This window comes from Stigmatopora argus, chromosome 4 (assembly GCF_051989625.1).
Source record: "Stigmatopora argus isolate UIUO_Sarg chromosome 4, RoL_Sarg_1.0, whole genome shotgun sequence".
In the NCBI taxonomy this organism is placed as follows: domain Eukaryota; kingdom Metazoa; phylum Chordata; class Actinopteri; order Syngnathiformes; family Syngnathidae; genus Stigmatopora; species Stigmatopora argus.
Window position 1 is genome coordinate 6,220,161 of NC_135390.1, and position 17,761 is coordinate 6,237,921.

The window sequence follows — 17,761 nt, forward strand, 5'->3', positions numbered from 1 at the left end:
ATATATATATATATATATATATATATATATATATATATATACATATATATATATATACATATACATATATAAAGCAAACAATAAATAAATGGATAAACTCTATTTGGGGGGTGGGGGTTGAATACGCATTTGGGTAAAGCAGAATAAACGTCTCAGGCAATAGCCATTGTGGGTGGTTTCAGTTCAGCATTGAGGTCCCGGTACAACATCAGTATGTTGAGGCTGAAGGGTTAAAGTAATGATTTGTGTTAAAAGCAAGTCTGTAAACAGTACTTTGATCACTCAGATTGTGTGCCATTTGCTCTTTTTGCACTCTGATTTGTTATTCCCAAATCCTTGTTTCAAACTAATATACCTCTACTTACGAATGCCTCTAGGTTCAAAATTTCCAGGTTGCAAAAGCTTTTTATATGCAAATGAACGCCTCGAGATAAGAAAAATATCCAAGTTACGAAACCCCCCCAAAAATACATGCATTCCTTATCTGTTATTATATTTTGAAAATATTGTCGCGGATGCAATGATTCTCGCTTTAGAAGCTCACTCTACCATATACTGGGCTCTCATTGGCTTTCTCACAACAACCCTCCATTTTCTTTAACCCATTGTCTGCTTAAACTTATTTATGCTTGGAGAAGCTGTGGCCGAGTGCCACTACCTGAACCGCAGCCTTTGTTGGGCGAAATTGTGTCAGGGGGCAGGCGATGGGCATATTTTAAGGTAAAAAAGTGCAACTTTGGCCTAATTTTTTTTTGGTACGTGCGACACTTTTAGACAAAAAATACTTTGTTTATTTAAAGCACAATGAAGACGCAAACATTTTAAGCCTACCTTTTTCCAGGTCAATGGCTGCATGTAGCTAAGAATCGATAAAAACCGCCCCGGCTGCTTCGAAAGTGGAGGCTTTGTCGCCCTACCATGTGGGACCGGTGAAGCCCGGCCCCTCTGCTTGTGCTCACTAAAAACAAACAGGGATGCATGCTGACTTAACTTCTAATTGAAAAGATAATTTGGCACATACATCTACAAGATTTTGACCTTGTACCGGGATAATGCGGAGGAATTCATTTGAATGATTTCCTTTTCAGATCAAAAGTAGGTAGTGAGCGTGCATACAAATAATCTGCCAATTTGCTCAAAAGAGTGATTCGGAAGTGGTCATGACAGATAAAGAAGATGATCCAAGATGGCGGCGCGCACGGACGGGTGCAGCAGCTCTTTGCTCTCCAGTTTGGTGTTTTGTTTTCTCAATCTTATCGTTATTTACTAACATCTACGAGGCAAACTTTTTCTACAGTCGCCAGGATTTAATTACTCTCGGGAGGAGATGCGATATATCCATCACAACAGATTACCAACTAACCTACAATATCCCCGAGGACATCTCGAGACCACCGGGATCTCCGTGGATAGTCAGCCCACTCAGAGTACGACGGAGGCGGCGAAGGAAAAGAAAGCAAAGGCGCGGATGCCGGGCGGGCCTAGCTGCTAAGCTAAGGAAACAACCGCACAAAGCACCGCTTCCGAGTATCTTCTTGACCAACGCCAGATCCATTACCCACAAAATGGACGATTTGGAACTTCAGCTTGCTACCAACAGCTTTGTCAGGAACTGCAACATTATTTTCATCACGGAAACGTGGCTACACCCGCAAATCCCTGACGCCGCGGTATCGCTAGCTAGCCGCACGCTACACCGACATGATCGTTCGAAAGAATCAGGGAAAAGCAAGGAGGGGGGGGGGGACTTTGCGTGTACATACACACCGACTGGTGCTGCAACAGTAGGATCATTAACACTCACTGCTCCCCTGATTTGGAGCTCTTGGCAGTACGGTGCAGGCCCTTCTATCTACCTAGAGAGCTAATGATTGTCATTGTAATGGCTGTTTACATCCCACCGGATGCTAACGTTAGCACGGCACTTAGCCTCCTGCTAGCGACTGTAAACAAACAGCATCTTGACCACCTCGATGGAGTCTTTATTGTCGCTGGTGACTTCAACAAAGCATGTTTAAAGACTGTTCTGCCTAAGTTTATCCAGTACGTGAAGTGTCACACCAGAGGAGATAAAACTCTAGACCATGTTTATTCTAACATCAAACATGTTTATAGAGAGAGCCACACCCCTCCCTCACCTTGCTGGATCCGACCATCTCTGCCTGTCCTTCACCACCCCTCATACACCCCACTCCGGAGGCTAACAAGGCCACAAATAAAGATAATAAAAAATGGCCCAAGGACGCCCTTTCTCAGCTGCAGGACTGTTTTTCCCGCACCATTTGGGAACTTTTTGAACACCACAACCTCCAGGGCTACACCAACACTGTACTTTCCTACATCAAAAACTACACCGACAACGTCACTGTTAATAAACGGATACAGGTTTTTCTTAAACAAAAACCCTGGATGACCAGTGAGACACAGGCACTCATCAAATGCCGTAACACCGCCTTCAGGTCAGGGGACAAGGTACAACACAGCGCTGCCAGAGCATACCTGAAGAGAGGCATTAAAAAGGTCAAGCCAGCATATACAAGGAAAATTGAGGAGCACTTCACAGAAAATAACCCAAAGAAGATGTGGCAGGGAATACGACACATTACCAATTACAATGACAATAACGTGTCTTAACGCAGATGCCTCACTAGCAGAGGAACTGAACCGTTTCTTTGTCGGCTTTGAGACTGACAAATCAGACCCAGTCTCAACACATCCACCACCACCCTGCAGCACTGAAGCTTCAGGAACATGAAGTGAGACAGGTACTGCGGACTGTGAACACCAGGAAGGCTGCTGGCCCTGACGGAGTACCTGGGAAGGTGCTCAAAGCTTGTGCTGACCAGCTGACTGGTGTTTTCACAAAGATTCTCAATTGTTCCCTGCAATAATCCATCATCCCATCCTGCCTGAAATGTCCCCCCATTATCCCTGTCCTTAAAAAGCCAACCATTGACAGCCTGAATGATTATAGACCTGTTGCACTTACGCCTGCCTGTGATCATGAAGTGGTTTGAAAAGTTGGTCGCCCGCCACATCAGGGATACAATCCCTCCCTCAGTTGACCCATAGAGCAAATAGGTCCACTGAGGATGCCATCGCCGTAGCTCTACACACAGCACTGAGCCACCTGGAGCACCATGGGAACTACGTGAGGATACTTTTCATTGACTATAGCTCAGCCTTCAACACTTAAAGACCGGACATTCTGGCTGACAAACTCTCCCACCTTGGACTATCCTCTTCAATCTGCTGCTGGATTAAGAACTTCTTAAACAATCGTCCACAAACTGTTAGATTTGGTCCCCACCTCTCTTCCTCCATTACACTGAGCACTGGCTCCCCTCAAGGCTGTGTACTGAGTCCTCTTCTGTACTCCCGGTACACATACGGCTGTACACCGACCCACCAGTCTAACTCCATCATCGAATTTGCCGATGACACCACTGTGGTCGGACTCATCTCAGGGGGGATCAGTCTGCCTACAGAAATGAGGTCAACAAACTCTTCGTGGTGTTTGGTGACCAATCTCAAACTAAACACCACGAAAAATAAAGAAATAATCCTGGACTTTCGCAAACGCAGCACAGATCTGGCCCCCCTCCTCATAAATGGAGTATGCGTAGACAGGGTCCAGTCCTTCAAATTCCTGGGGGTCCACGTCACGGACAAGCTCTCCTGGTCTACCAACACCACGGCAGTGGTGAAGAAGGCCCAGAAACGACTCAATTTCATGAGGGTACTCAGGAGGAAAAAGTTGGACAATAAGCTTCTAGTAACCTTCTATAGAGCCACTATGGAGAGCATACTGCATTAGTGTGGTACGCTGGAAGCACGGCAGCAGACAGAAAGGCCATGCAGAGAGTGATCAACACTGCCTAGAAAATCATCGGCTGCTCTCTGCTCTCATTGGAAGACATTGCCAGCCCTCGCTACCTCAGCAGAACATTGTCAGGGACCCATACCACCCTGGTCACAACCTGTTCCAGCTGCTGCCCTCTGGCAGACGCTACAGGTCTCACAAAGCACTGACAAATAGACTTAAGGACATTTTTTTCCACAGCCATCAGGACACTAAACTTGCGTTAGCACGACACACAATCCCTTCTGTGAAATAACTTCGGGGTGTGCAATAATATCTTAGATTGTGCAATATTTTAGAATTTACCTTAACAGGATGTGACTCTTTATATTTTTATATTACCCTATTTTCACTACTATAAGGCACACTAAAAAGTCTTAAATTTTCTCCAAAATAGACAGAGCGCCTTATAATGCGGAGCGCCGTGTGTAAGCTCTAAAGCCTGACTGAGAGAACTTCTTGCCGACACGCTTCTTATATAAAAAGAAGGCGGACGTGGGTGGGGTCAGACGCTAAAGGCACGCCCCTACAAGGTACCCGTATATAGTGTGGGCATGTGTTTATTGAAAAACAATTTTGGTTTGGTTCCTAAGGCCCCCCGAAAATGAATATAATACAAATAGACACGCTTACGAAGCTCAGTTCAAACTTCAAGCCATCAATTATGCAGGGGGACATGGGAATAGAGCAGCCGCGGGGGAATTTTAGATCAACGAATCCATGGTTAGCAAATGGAGGAAGCAGGAGAACGAGCTTCGCCAAGTCAAGAAGAAGAAGCTGAGTTGATTTGCGACTCCAAGCGTGCCCATCTCACAGCAGCGGTGAAAAAACAAGTCACGAAAATGAACTCTGAGCTTGCCGTCATTCCCAGAGGCTTAACTAAAGAACTCCAACCGCATCGGCATCAACCGGGCGTTCAAAACAAAGTTGCGAGCAGCATGGGAACAATGGATGATAAGTGGCAAACACAGCTTTACGAAGGGTGGCAGGCAGCGCCGGGCTAGTTACGCCAATATTTTCAAATGGATAGTGGCCACTTGGACTAACGTGTCTGCTTGCACTGTTGTTCGAGCTTTTGCCAAAGACGGCATTTCTGTGGAGCCACATGGCAATGACAGTGACTCTGACAACGAAGAGAGGAAACCCAGCGTTTTTGATGAATCATTTGGACAATTGTTCAATTCGGACACAGAAAATGAGGACTTTGATGGATTTGTGGGTGATGATTCATCAAAAAACGTGAGTACATTGTAAAATGGCTAAATAAAGTACAACCGAACTCATTTTTGCTTCCGTTGCCTTTTTAAAAACGTGTTTTTAGCGTGTGTCCGTATGTTTAAGCTGGTGTATGTTTTGCCATGCTTGGCTGCGCCTTTAAATGTGGTGCGTCTTGTGTGTGTCAAATACAGAAATAGCACTCGTTACTGACACTGCGCCTTTAAATGCGGTGCGCCATATAGTCATAAAAATACGGTACTTATTTATGTTCTTTTACTGGGAAAACGCACTTTGTGGAGTAGCACCACCAATTTCGTTATACAGCAGCTGTGTATGATGACAATAAAGGCTTTGGATGATTTGATGATGATGATAAAGCCTATGTCTGAAGTGAAGCCAGTCGTTGCTGTTTGCTGATCAATTTGGTTTTCTCGTCATGTTGAGAAATACAACTCAAGTCACTATAACAAACCGGAAATCTCCGCCTATCTATTAAATCTTCCCCAGCATAGATCACGTTTGATAGAGAAAGACCTCTTTTCAGGAAAGTTATTCCATATTTACAAGTAGGATATCAGAACCCAATACTGGATTGGATCAACCCCGTCGCTAATGCAAATCATTGCTTTTTGTTCCGTATTTATTTTTGCAACTATCACATTTCACAAAATAAAATGCAAACTCAACACAGGGGGACCATCCTGGATTTGAACTGAGGACCACAAAACTGTGAGGTCGACGGCCTAACCACTCAGTTGCCGGAACGCCAACAATAAAATAAGAAAATTGGTACAAATGTATATTTGCCGAGCTTGATCTGATTAGAATTTCTTTATCTATTATTATTGGGGTTTTTTTGCTTTATACGTACGTATTTGCAGAATGGTGATGTTGTTTATGTGACTTACCGCTGACTTCATCTGAAGATTCTTCATTTCGAGGTTTCCGTGGTTTATTTGTCCGCTTAGTCATGCTGGCGGCTGGCGTGGACAGGGGGTCCTTAAGACGCATTTGGAGCTCTGTAGGTTTAAATGGGGGGATGGTGTTAATATTTTTCTGGAATATAGTACAATTCTGAAGACCATTCAAGCAACAATTTTACTTTGAGTTTATTTTTTTGGGACGCTACCAATTTCATAGATGACTAACAGAAAAATTGACATAGCGTCATTGCTGTCTGAAATGGCTGAAAATGGTAATCTGTCTCTTAAAGAAGCTCCTTTCTTCCCTTGTCATCGCTACCATCCAAAACATCTGGTTCACAAATTTGTTTTCGGAAGGATATTTTTAGCAAATTAAAGAGAGTTAAATTTTACAATTGTGTATTTGTCTAGGATTATAGCTAAACTTAAGTTTGGTGAAGACTGAAATATACACACCTACTTAATGTTATGTGGGTTGAGAAAGCGACAATAGCTAAACACATGCCAGTAACAACAATCATCAGAGTTATCATAGGTGACTGGAAATAATTATCTCAAATTTCATCAAAGTTTTTATTATTATTGTTGTTGACAACAATTATTTGACGGTAATGATCTTTACCGTTTTATCACCCAGGTCTAGTTTATAGTGTGATATTTGATTTTTTAAATATTATTCTATTTTTTAGCACCTCTTATTGTTACGATTGCGCCAAGACGTCGTGGCGCGATCGGGGTGATTCGGACCCAGTAGCAGGGAAGCAGGAGGGAACGAGACGGGCTGTTCTCATGACAGTAACTTTTAATGACTCAACAAGGCTTTACAAAACAACAAGGGCTTGAAACAAAACGGGAGCATGGGGAATAGTACCTTGTAGCGATGTGTGCTGTAACACGTAGGGTGTCACGCAGGACGATCCGACAATCACTAACTACTTCCGTGGTACTTAAATACCCACACCAGGAAGTAATCAAGGATCGTTTGCAACTGCTCTATCCTGACGGCAAGCCAGGAGGGACAAACGGGCCACTCCTGACACTTATAGTCCCAAGTAAGTCGCCTTTGGCATACACTGTGTAAATTTATGCCATAATGAAAGCAGAGTGGATAGTCAGTGTGAAGAAATGTGTGACTATATTTAGTGACTTTACCAAACCATTTGAAAAACAAAAAACAAACCAAAAAAATAACACATCGAACCTAATTTCTACTTAGAAACATGCTAAAAGCACAGAAACATTTTTCAATTGGGTTACATATGAGAGCCAATAAAAATGAACATGAGAAAAGGCCAAACCAGAGCTGGACAAGAAGTACTAATATGCTTCAAACAAAATTTGATTATGTTAAAATGTTTAATATTTCTTAAGGACAGGTGGCATGGTGGAAGAATTTTCAGCACATCCACCTCACAATTCTCAGATCTTGGATTCAATCCCTGGTGGAGTTGGCATGTTCTCCCTGTGCCTGGGTGGGTTTACCTCGGGTACTCCGGTTTCCTCCCACATCCCAAAAACATGCATGGTAGGCTGATTGATCACTGAAAATTGTCCCTAAATTTGATTGTGTGCATGCATGGTTGTTAGTCTCCTTAGGCCCTGCGATTGGGTGGCAACCAAATCAGGGTCTACCTTGGCAACAGCCCGTTGTTGACTCATACAGGTTCCAGCCCCCCCACGACCCTCGCAAGGGTGAATTTCAAAAGGTGTGTAATAATAGGCAACAAGAGGAAATGTTATAACAATATGTAAAACGCAAAATCGCATTGCTCAACCCTACTTGTCAGACAACAGAATCAAGTGGAACTTGCAAATAGAATGCACCATGTAACAAAACATATTGTACTCATTTGGTGAATTCAATTCAAATAATTTGATCTATTAACAATGGTTGTTAATATTCCATCTAATATATATCAGACTTTCTAAGTGAAATTAATTTACAATAGTCTACTGTGACCTTTGATTAGATTGCAGATGAACCAACAATCACTGCTTATATCGGGATATTGAAGGTACCATTCTCCATTTAATGATAATTTCGGATAAGATAGGTTTCAATATAAAATGTCTGGCAATAACCAAGGGATGACTTTAAAAATGCTTAAGTTTCACGCGATACTAAAACGACTGAACAACATATATTGGCGTAGAAGACGCAGAAGAGGCAAAAAGGCATTTTGTTCGACCAATTCTATAGTGATGAACAGGGAAGTTGGGGAACTCACCTTAATTTTGGGGGGTTCCAGGGAATGACAATTTCAGCCTAAATCAGTGATGCTAACTCGACTAGCCACAGGTTGTTTTTTTACCACCAGACAAAACACCGCATTTATCAGGACTGTGTTCTACCTGTACACTGAAATGCAATTGCATCGCTAACAAACTTAAAACATGCAAATAACATTAAATATCACCCAGAGTAGACAGTCTAAACTAGCAAAATATCAACATAAACACGTGACGCACCCGGAAGCAATATGGCAAACTGCAGCGTTGCGTTCAAGTTTCATGGGAAACTAGAAAGCTCTAAAGTCCTGTTGTTGAAAAATGTTCGAGAAATTCGAATCATTCCTGAATGGTTGCAAAATTTAGTTGAATGCATAATAAATGAGTTATGCGTATGAAAGAAGTTTAGCGAGGAGCCAAATACAACGTTAATTTCACATTGCGAAGCACAACTCTAACAATAATATCAAAAATAATAATAAATACTAAAATAAAATAACAAATAGTTAATAACAAATCTTAGTAATATTGTGATTCATTAATTGTATATCTATGAATGCATTTAATGATTTATATTATATACTTGGATACTCCCAATCATCATTGCCTCTGTCAAAAGAAATCAACAAGTATTGTGTGCCTTTTGCCCCCAGTCAGCGTGACTCGTACTATGCGTGGCGCGCATGCTCCGTTTGCAGCTAGTGGACATGTTTGATAGTGAGTGCATAGTTTATATATAGGTAGCTTCTTTCAGAAGATTCGATTTTTTTAGACGCAATTCATTAATTTAGTTCATGGCTCTCCGGATGTTTAGTAGATTGTCCAGAGTTGCTCCACGACTGTTGTGGGAAAGTCGTGTCCTTCATAGTGTCTTTGTGCCTCATGGGACAATCCATTTCGCAGGACTTATCAGCACTGGACGTGTCTGCACAAGTGAGTTTTAATTTCTCAACTCATCTTTCATCTCATTTTCTGAACTGCTTTATCCTCACTAGGGTTGCGGGGGGGGGGTCGGGGGGGGGGCGGAGCCTTTCCCAGCTGAATTCGGGCCAGAGGCGGGGACACTCTTAATTGGGGGCCAGCCAATCGCAGGGCACATGGAGACAAACAACCTTTCACGATCACACTCATACCTATTTAGAGTGTCCAATAAGCCTACCATGCATGTCTTTGGAATGTGGGGGTAACCCGGAGTACCCAGAGAAAACCCATGCAGGTCCGGGGAGAACATGCAAACTCCACACAGGTGGAGCCACCTGGATTTGAACCCAGGTTCCCCTACTGTGAGGCCGACGCGCTAACCACTCAGCCGCCAGGCCGCCCGAGTTTTAATTTTTGCATTGTAATTTGACCCAATTTTGTGCACTTGTATGCATACAGATGTCTCCCACAGGTTAAATTTGTGGCAAATTGCCTGTTGTCTTTCAGCTCCAGAGTTGTGGTGCAGCCAGTTCAGTTCTATGCCACCAAACATCGATGTGAGTTACGAGCAGTTAAGGAAGCTTTTGGCTGCGGGCAAATCTTTCGTTATAGACGTCAGAGAACCATTGGAGCTCCGAGAAGATGGCCCCATCCCTGGCGCAATTAATCTCCCCCGTAAGTGTCGTTTGCCCTTTACTTGAAAATATTGGTTACAGGGGCGTGGAGTCGTACAGTCAGGTATCTAAGTTTTAGAAACTGGTACAATTTTGAATTCTATGGCACCTTGCAAAAGCATTTATCCCCCTATGGCTTTTATCTATTCTGTTAGATTCTAACCTGTAGCTTCAATAGTTTTATCTGAATATTTCATGGGATGGTCTGCAAAAGGAAACTAAGTTTATGAAGTTAAATTTGAATGAAATACTATATAAAAGAATATTTTACAGACAAAAATCTTGAAAATTGGGATGTGCATTGCTTTTCACCTCCTTTGCCTTGAAGGCCCTAAAAAGTGCTATTTAGAGTGTCCAATTAGCCTACGATGCATGTTTTTTTGGAATGTGGGAGGAAACCGGAGTTCCCGGAGAAAAAGGGTTCGATCCCAGGTGGGTCCTCCCTGTGTGGAGTTCGCATGTTCTCCCTGGGCTTGTGTGGGTTTTCTCTGGGTACTCCAGTTTCCTCCCACATTCCACAAAGATGCATGGTAGGCTGATTGAACACACTCAAAATTGCCCCTAGGTATGAGCGCAAGCATGAATGGTTGTCGTTCTACCTGTGCCCTGCAAATGGCTGGCCATCGAGTCAGGGAGTCTCCCACCTGGTCCCCATAGGTCGCTGGGATAGGCTCCAGCACTTACACAGGTGCCTCTCTTTAGTTAAAAATATGAGCTGCTACAGCAGTGGTTCTTAACCTGGGTTCGATCGAACCCTAAGGGTTCGGTGAGTCGGTCTTAGGGGTTCGGTGGAGCCTGTGCCGCGGAGGTCAAGACATATCGACTCATCATGTCTATTCACGATAACATGCCCCGCTTGACCATCACTGGCTGCAGATGATCACGTGACATTGATTGGCAAATCAATGCTGCAAGGAATTTATATATCTTGAGTTTGAAAAAAATCATATTTTATTTCACACTAAAGTAGGGTTCGGTGAATGCGCATGTGAAACTGGTGGGGTTCGGTAGCTCCAACAAGGTTATTAACCACTGTGCTACAGATTCTAGAAGCTTCCTATACTTGTTGTTTTTTTGTTTTGGCCTAAAACAAAATATAAGGTAAAGTTTACCATTTCACCTTCATTGATAATTTTGAAATCTTTATTAACTGTACTGAAAATGAAATTTGCTCCAAATATCTGCCTCAATATTAGCTTCCTCGACTACCAATTATGATTATCAATCCAGGAACAAACTATCAGTCTTTCACTACTTCTAGGCCCCCAAAAATTGGAAAAAGGAGTATATTTTGGAACCATCCAAAAGAGTAGTAGTTAATTCGAAACCAACTCATTATATTTTATTTTATTCTCTGTCTACCCGCCACCCATACATATAATATGTTCACAAGCCACTTCTGGTGGTTCGGCCCACCACTTTACTTCACTATCATTGGGTTAATAATTTGTGTTATTTTTTTCTTTGCAGTGGGTGAGTTGACTACAGCTCTGCAATTAAGTCCAGAAGAGTTCACTGAAAAGTATGGGAGTAAGATGCCTCAGCAAGTAGACAACATTGTGTTCACCTGCCGGCGAGGCATCAGGAGCAAGAGCGCAATTAATATAGCCTCTGAGCTGGGATACAAAGAGTAAGACTTATTGACACACATTTTACAACATGGAATATTTACAACAAACATCATTAGCCTCTAAAATGCATATAGAAGCCACAGGGGAGTGTAAGTCATTTCCAGATGGTGGCGGAGGGCAGTGGGGGGGCTCCTTTCGTCAAAAAAATAATGGTAATTTATTTTGCGGGATAATCTTGCACCACAAACTTGGCTAACATCCTATCTATGCACTTCTTAGCTATCTTGCTCATGAGTAAGATTCTTCTCAAATTTCTGATTATATTACTCAAATACTTACTTTGTATATTAAATTTCCTAATTTTAATGATAAATTGTAATTTTTTTAAATCATTTTTTTCCTGTGTTTTTAGTTTTTAGTTGTAAAATCTAAAAATATATTTAAAAAAAGCTAAAATAAATGTTTTAGATCTATAAAAAAACTGAATATTCAGGGCTTTTAATCCAGTTCTTTTATTCCATTTATAAAAAATAAAAAAATATATTATATCTAAAATGGTCCAGCCCATGTGAAATCAAGTTGACGTTAAAGCGGCCCGCGAACCATCCCAAGTCTGACACCCCTGATTTAAGGTATGGATATGCTGATTTAATTATCTTGGGGTCTTGTTCACGGATGAGGGAAAAATGGAGCGGGAGATCGACAGGCGTCTGCAGTGATGTAGACTTTGCATCGGTCCATCGTGGTAAAAAAGGAGCTGAGCCGAATGGCGAAGCCCTCTATTTACCGGTTGATCTACGTTCCTAGCCTCATTTATGTTCACGAATTGTGAGTCATGACCAAAAGAACAAGATCCAAGCGGCTGAAATAAGTATCCTCCACAGGATGTCCGGACTCCTCTTGAGAAACTCATCTACTAATCCGATTCATTTATTGGAAAGAGGCCAGATGGAACAACAACTCATTCTCAAACATTCTTTAAAAATATCTCGTCTTTTGGACTTTAGTGCCTTTGATTTAATAGTTAACAGTCTCTACCTGAGACCAGCGAACTGTTTTGACAACTAGTTTGCCATTTATATGGTTAATCATTTCCTTTGCCTGTATGAAAAACTTAATGTTCCGACTTTTTGCTTCAGGAAACTTTCACATGGTCATGGGGGCTGAGGTCGATCTTGAGCCCGTATGTGTATGCGGTAGTTTAAAGAAAAAATAGTCTATCACCTTAATTATACCACGCTGATGGGGAGATGTGCCGTGTTATTCCAGTACTCACTCATATATATGTGTAATGTATGTTGTGAAATCCAATACAAATTTGAGGTCATAACTTCATTTGTATTTCATAGCTTTTTTAACAAGGTACTCCATACACAAAATGTATACTTAATGATTTAAATATACTGAAGTGAAGTAGTCGCAAAATCTTGCACATTAATTGTGTAAATTCTTTATTTTTGTTGTTGTTGTTTTTTAATAGTGTAAGAAATACACTATAAAAAACCTAAGCTCATTAGGACTTTAAAAAAAAAAGAAACATGGTTAACGCTTCAATTACTAGCTCCCATTTCACAATTTCATTGTGTCCCATTTCAGTGTTCAGCATTACCCGGGTGGATGGCAAGACTGGGCAGAACGTGAGCATCACAAATGAAGATTTAGCGAGAAGTCCGGCTCTTTCTTACTATGTTATTGAATATGAACATTACCTGTAATTCACCATTTAATAAGAGGTACTATGAACTCTGTCAAAATCTATTTTTCTTATAACTTTCTTTGTATCTTTCAGGATCTTTTTAATTTGTGATTCAAAAATCAAGATGTATTGGTTGAATTCAATTAGGACTGTTTGCAAATAATAGCATAAATACTGCTGCAATAATACTTGATATTTGAATAAAAAGCATATATTACAATTGTGTTCAAACTTCTTCACTTCAAATTATTAAATGAAGCCACATTTTTTTCCACAGACAAATACGTATTTGAGTTACCTGACATGTTTCTATCGTCACCCGTCTTAATCACGAGGGATTCCATCGAAACATGCCAGCTAACTAAAATACCTGTGCCTGAGGCAAAGGCAAGAGTTGGTTTGATTTAAATGAAAAAGGAGAAAATTTACTTCATCTATGTTAATATTTTTTGTTATTGTTGTATTATATGTAGTACTATGTTTTAACTTGCAAAACTCTTTTTTATTAACTAAATAAATAAATAATCTAAACATGTTTATTAGCTATTTATTTATGTCTAAAATGTATTTTTCTGTGTCTGTATTCTCACCCTCTTGCTACTGTGACAATGATATTTCCTGAATACAGGATGAATATATGAATCTAATATATATATATTATATATATATATATATATATATATATATATATATATATATATATATATATATATATATATATATATATATATACATACATATATATGCTTGCTATTCTTAGTGCCATTGCTAGTGTTTTTTTTTTACATAGTTTGGATCTAATATTATCTATGATATTGTGACCCTTTCGCTGATGCAGTACTGTCCTTTATGCAAAGGACAGCTTGCGAAGACTGCGTGCTGTATGCAGTAAATGTTTGATCAAGTAATGCTTTAGGTGACAATAGATAATCCCCCTTAGCAGGCCTGACCACTATTTTCTCCCCTCATATCAATGTGCCATGTCAACTGTAAAATTCAGACTACATGCCCACCCCCATCTTTTGCATCCGTTTTCCCCTCAATAGCAGTTAATTCCATTTTTCCCTGCATTTGTGCATTCTCTTCATTTTAATGCGCTGAAAACAGACTAGACTAATAAGTACTAATTTGTGTCAAATCTTGCAAAGGCTCTTTGTTCCTCCACTGCCCTCATCAGGTCACCCTCCAGCTTCTGCTTGGCATTCAATTAAAGTCCCTCGTCCCATCAAAGCAGATCACATCAGTTTTACATCTACGCCCTGCTCTGACTCCCCGAGTCTTGGTTTTCATGTATGTCTAACACCCAGTACCGTAGTGGCAACTTCAGTGGTAGTGTGAACATGGTGAAACCTTAGTGTTGATGAATGTAATGACGTCTTATTCATTTTTGAAGATGTAGCTTCTTTCAAGCTGTAAAAAGCAACTCTAGAGGTCCTACAGCATCGATGTAATTTAGTGACCCACATCTCATCACATGAAAGTGTTAACCCTACTTTGGTTCAAAAGTTTAAGATTCCACAGGTGTGAAATCAGAAATAGCCAAATTTGTGTTGGAATAGTGGGGCTGGTTTGGAGAGAAGTAGGGGATTGAGGCGGTGGGGTGAGATTGAAAAATGAAAATGAGAGGTATAGTTATCTCATCTCATCTCATTTTCTGAACCGCTTTATCCTCATCAGGGTTGCGGGGGGTCCTGGAGCCAATCCCAGCTGCCTCCGGGCCAGTGATGGGGGGACAACACCCTGAATCGGTGGCCAGCCGATCACAGGGCACAAGGAGACGGACAACCATGCACACTCACACCGATACCTAGGGACAATTTAGAGTGTCCAATCAGCCTGGGTATAGGTATATAAGATATAAAAATAATAGTGAATAATAATTGTTTTATTACTTTATCTGGATCTAAAGTACAACTTTGAGTGTAGCAAAATACTAGACTAAATATAAAAGGTAATGTAGAATAAATTTATTTTCTTAAAATGTCCTTTTGTTTCAAATTCCTCTGCATAAGGTTGAATGCTTGGTAAAATTAAAGGAAAAAACTATTGAACAATATTATTTATGAAACATTTTAAACATTTAACATTTTGTCTGTAATAAAAGAGATCTAATGTGCATCAATTGTTTTTGTTGCTTATGTTTGTTAATGACGGTGTACAGTTTATTGCTTAGTAGTGTGATTGGAATGTAATGTCTTTAAATGACATCCAAATTTATTTGGCTTTCTACTGTCTGCTGCCAGCTCTCTTTGGCACAGCAAACACACAAGTCATTCATCATCTCTCACCAAAATAACAGTAAAGCCAAGTGCAACATACGCTTTGTCATATTTCGTTCTCTTGGCTTTCAGGTGACTTATGTTTTACTGACTATCTGTGTTGCTCTCCGCCTTTCCTTCCGTCCCTGGCTGTCAAATACTTTGCCATGGTGTTTTGCTGTGTCAACCCCTGAAAGGAAAAAATGTTAACTCGCTGGATAATTGTGTTCTGAATTGTTTGTTCTTTGTTGTTGTAGTCCCTGCACGAACTCTGACACTGAGCGCACCACTGCCATTCACTGAGTCAATGTGCAATTACACATTATTCTAGTTATAAAAAAAAAGAAGTATGTTTTTCTAAGTTAGATGCTGTCAGGACTTGTATCGGCCACCTTTATCTACAATGATCATAGTTGAGGGCAGGGATTTGATTAAACAGTAAATCAAAAGCTTTGCGTTTGGGCTCAACTCCTTTTACACCCTGACAGACTGATTCACTTCATGTCTGCTAATACTAATTGTGTAAGACTATTTTAGAACTCGACCCAACAACAAAGCACCCAGGGTGCACCGAATGGCCACCAGAGACGCACTCGGGCCTCTTCTAAAAATAAAGGTTACCAGTGATTGGACATTATGATTTCTTAGGGATGTTATAGAAGTGTGAACACCTATAGATACATCTAGGACACAGGTGTCAAAGTGGCGGCCTGGGGGCCAAATCTGGCCCGCCGCATCATTTTGTGTGGCCCGGGAAAGTAAATCATGAGTACCGACTTTCTGTTTTAGGATCAAATTAAAATGAAGATTATAGATGTATATTACATTTCCTGATTTTCCCCCTTTTAAATCAATAATTGTAATTTTTTAATCAAATTTTTCTGTGTTTTTAGTTCAAAAATCATTTTGTAAAATCTAAAAATATATATAAAAAGCTAAAATAAACATTGTTTTAGATCTATAAAAAGTGAATATTCAGGGCTTTTAATCCAGTTCTTTTAATCCATTTATTTAAAAAAATCGAAATATTATATCTAAAATGGTCTGGCCCACATAAACTCGAGTTGACGTTAATGTGGCCCGCGAACCAACCCAAGTCTGACAACCTTGATCTAGGACCAAAGTGAGCCATATTGGTGTTTATCTATTGCCTACCTTTTAAAACCACTGTTGAATAAAATCGTTAACATCAACTATGTTTGCGTTGATGAATATAAAGTATATTCTTCCATTCTCTACTATATGGACGCACTATGGTTATAGTTATGCTGGACTGGCCACTAACCAATTGCAGGTAGGGGTATATATCTGTAATTATAACTAGTGCACCTATACCAAGCTGTGGGCACAGTCACACCCTCACGGCTGAAAACATTACGAACTACCACAAAAATAATCTTTACTTATTTAAAGTTAAATTGTGCAAGTTTGTTTATTCAGCGGCCCGGCGGTTTGAGTGGTTAGCATGTCAGCCTCACAGCTCTGGGGTCCTGGGTTCAAATCCAGGTCAGTTCACCTGTGTGGAGTTTGCGTGTCCTCCCCGGGCCTGGGTGGGTTTTCTCTGGGTACTCCGGTTTCCTCCCACATTCTAAAAACAATGCATGGTAGGCTGATTGGACATTCTAAATTGGTATGAGCGTGAGTGTGAATGGTTGTCCATCTCCTCGTGCCCTGCGATTGGCTGGCCACCGATTCACAGGGTGTCCCCCGCCTCTGGCCTGAAGTCAGCTGGGATACCCTCCGGCATCCCTCATGACCGAAGTAAGGATGAAGCGGTGCAGAAAATGAATGAATGAAAAAAGTTAGTTTATTGCAAAATTATATATTAAAAGTGTAGCGGTTCAAACTCATAGCACCAAATCGCTCTAACCCTGAAGCGCTTATCCTCACACGGGTTGTGAGGGGTTCTGGAGCCTATCCCAGCTGACTCCAGGCATGAGGCGGGGGACACCCTGAATTGGTGGCCCGCCAATCGCAGGGCACGAGGAGACGGACAACCACTCACGCTCACATTCATACCCCGGGGCAATTTAGAGTGTTCAACCAGCCTACCATGCATGTTTTTGGAATGTGGGAGGATATCGGAGTACCCTAATAAAACCCAAGCAAGTTCGGAGAGAATTTTAAATAAAAAACAGTAAATTACCATTTTACTTTCCTTAGGTTAGTAAATATTAATGTAAAGTAATCAATTTCTGCATGTTCAGTGATTTAGTGCCCAAAAAATCCAGTATTTAGTCTATAAATTTGCTTCCTTATAAAGTCAGGGTTGGTAAATGTAATAAATATTTACAATTCAGTAAAAGGCCGATAGCTGATGTTAATGGAGCCCAAGATGCTTCTCTGTCAGGCTCTTCTGTGTCTGTTTTTTTTTTCACTCATATGTGCATGTTATGGTGATTCTCAGTT

At 40.8% G+C, this 17,761-nt stretch overlaps 2 protein-coding genes across 8 annotated transcripts in view; one reads left to right on the forward strand and one right to left on the reverse strand.

Annotated features, from left to right (window-relative positions):
• Positions 1 to 8,873, reverse strand: part of usp45 (ubiquitin specific peptidase 45) — a 36,772-nt gene extending 27,899 nt beyond the window's left edge. For 2 of the 7 annotated variants that reach the window (XM_077599259.1, XM_077599258.1), the window contains exons 1-2: positions 8,232 to 8,873; positions 5,989 to 6,099 (exon numbers count right to left, since the gene is read on the reverse strand). In XM_077599259.1, the coding sequence (XP_077455385.1) occupies positions 5,989 to 6,015 (27 nt within the window). In that variant the 5' untranslated portion in view covers positions 6,016 to 6,099; positions 8,232 to 8,873. Of the gene's footprint in view, positions 1 to 5,988; positions 6,100 to 6,874; positions 7,160 to 8,231 lie in introns of those variants that run through there. The other 5 variants (XM_077599256.1, XM_077599257.1, XM_077599254.1 and 2 more) reach the window with 5 other exon arrangements.
• A 7-nt stretch (positions 8,874 to 8,880) lies between these two features.
• Positions 8,881 to 13,629, forward strand: tstd3 (thiosulfate sulfurtransferase like domain containing 3). Its single transcript, XM_077599262.1, has 4 exons — positions 8,881 to 9,165; positions 9,661 to 9,828; positions 11,298 to 11,457; positions 12,995 to 13,629. Exons 1-4 carry the CDS (start codon positions 9,027 to 9,029, stop codon positions 13,050 to 13,052), a joined length of 525 nt encoding a protein of 174 aa, XP_077455388.1. The 5' UTR covers positions 8,881 to 9,026; the 3' UTR covers positions 13,053 to 13,629.
• Positions 13,630 to 17,761: the final 4,132 nt, after the last annotated feature.

Coding starts and splice junctions, on each gene's coding strand:
- tstd3 (XM_077599262.1), top strand. CDS start 9,027: ATGGCTCTCCGGATGTTTAGTAGATTGTCCAGAGTTGCTCCACGACTG. Junction 9,829..11,297: donor TGGCGCAATTAATCTCCCCC/GTAAGTGTCGTT, acceptor TTTTCTTTGCAG/TGGGTGAGTTGACTACAGCT. Junction 11,458..12,994: donor TCTGAGCTGGGATACAAAGA/GTAAGACTTATT, acceptor GTCCCATTTCAG/TGTTCAGCATTACCCGGGTG.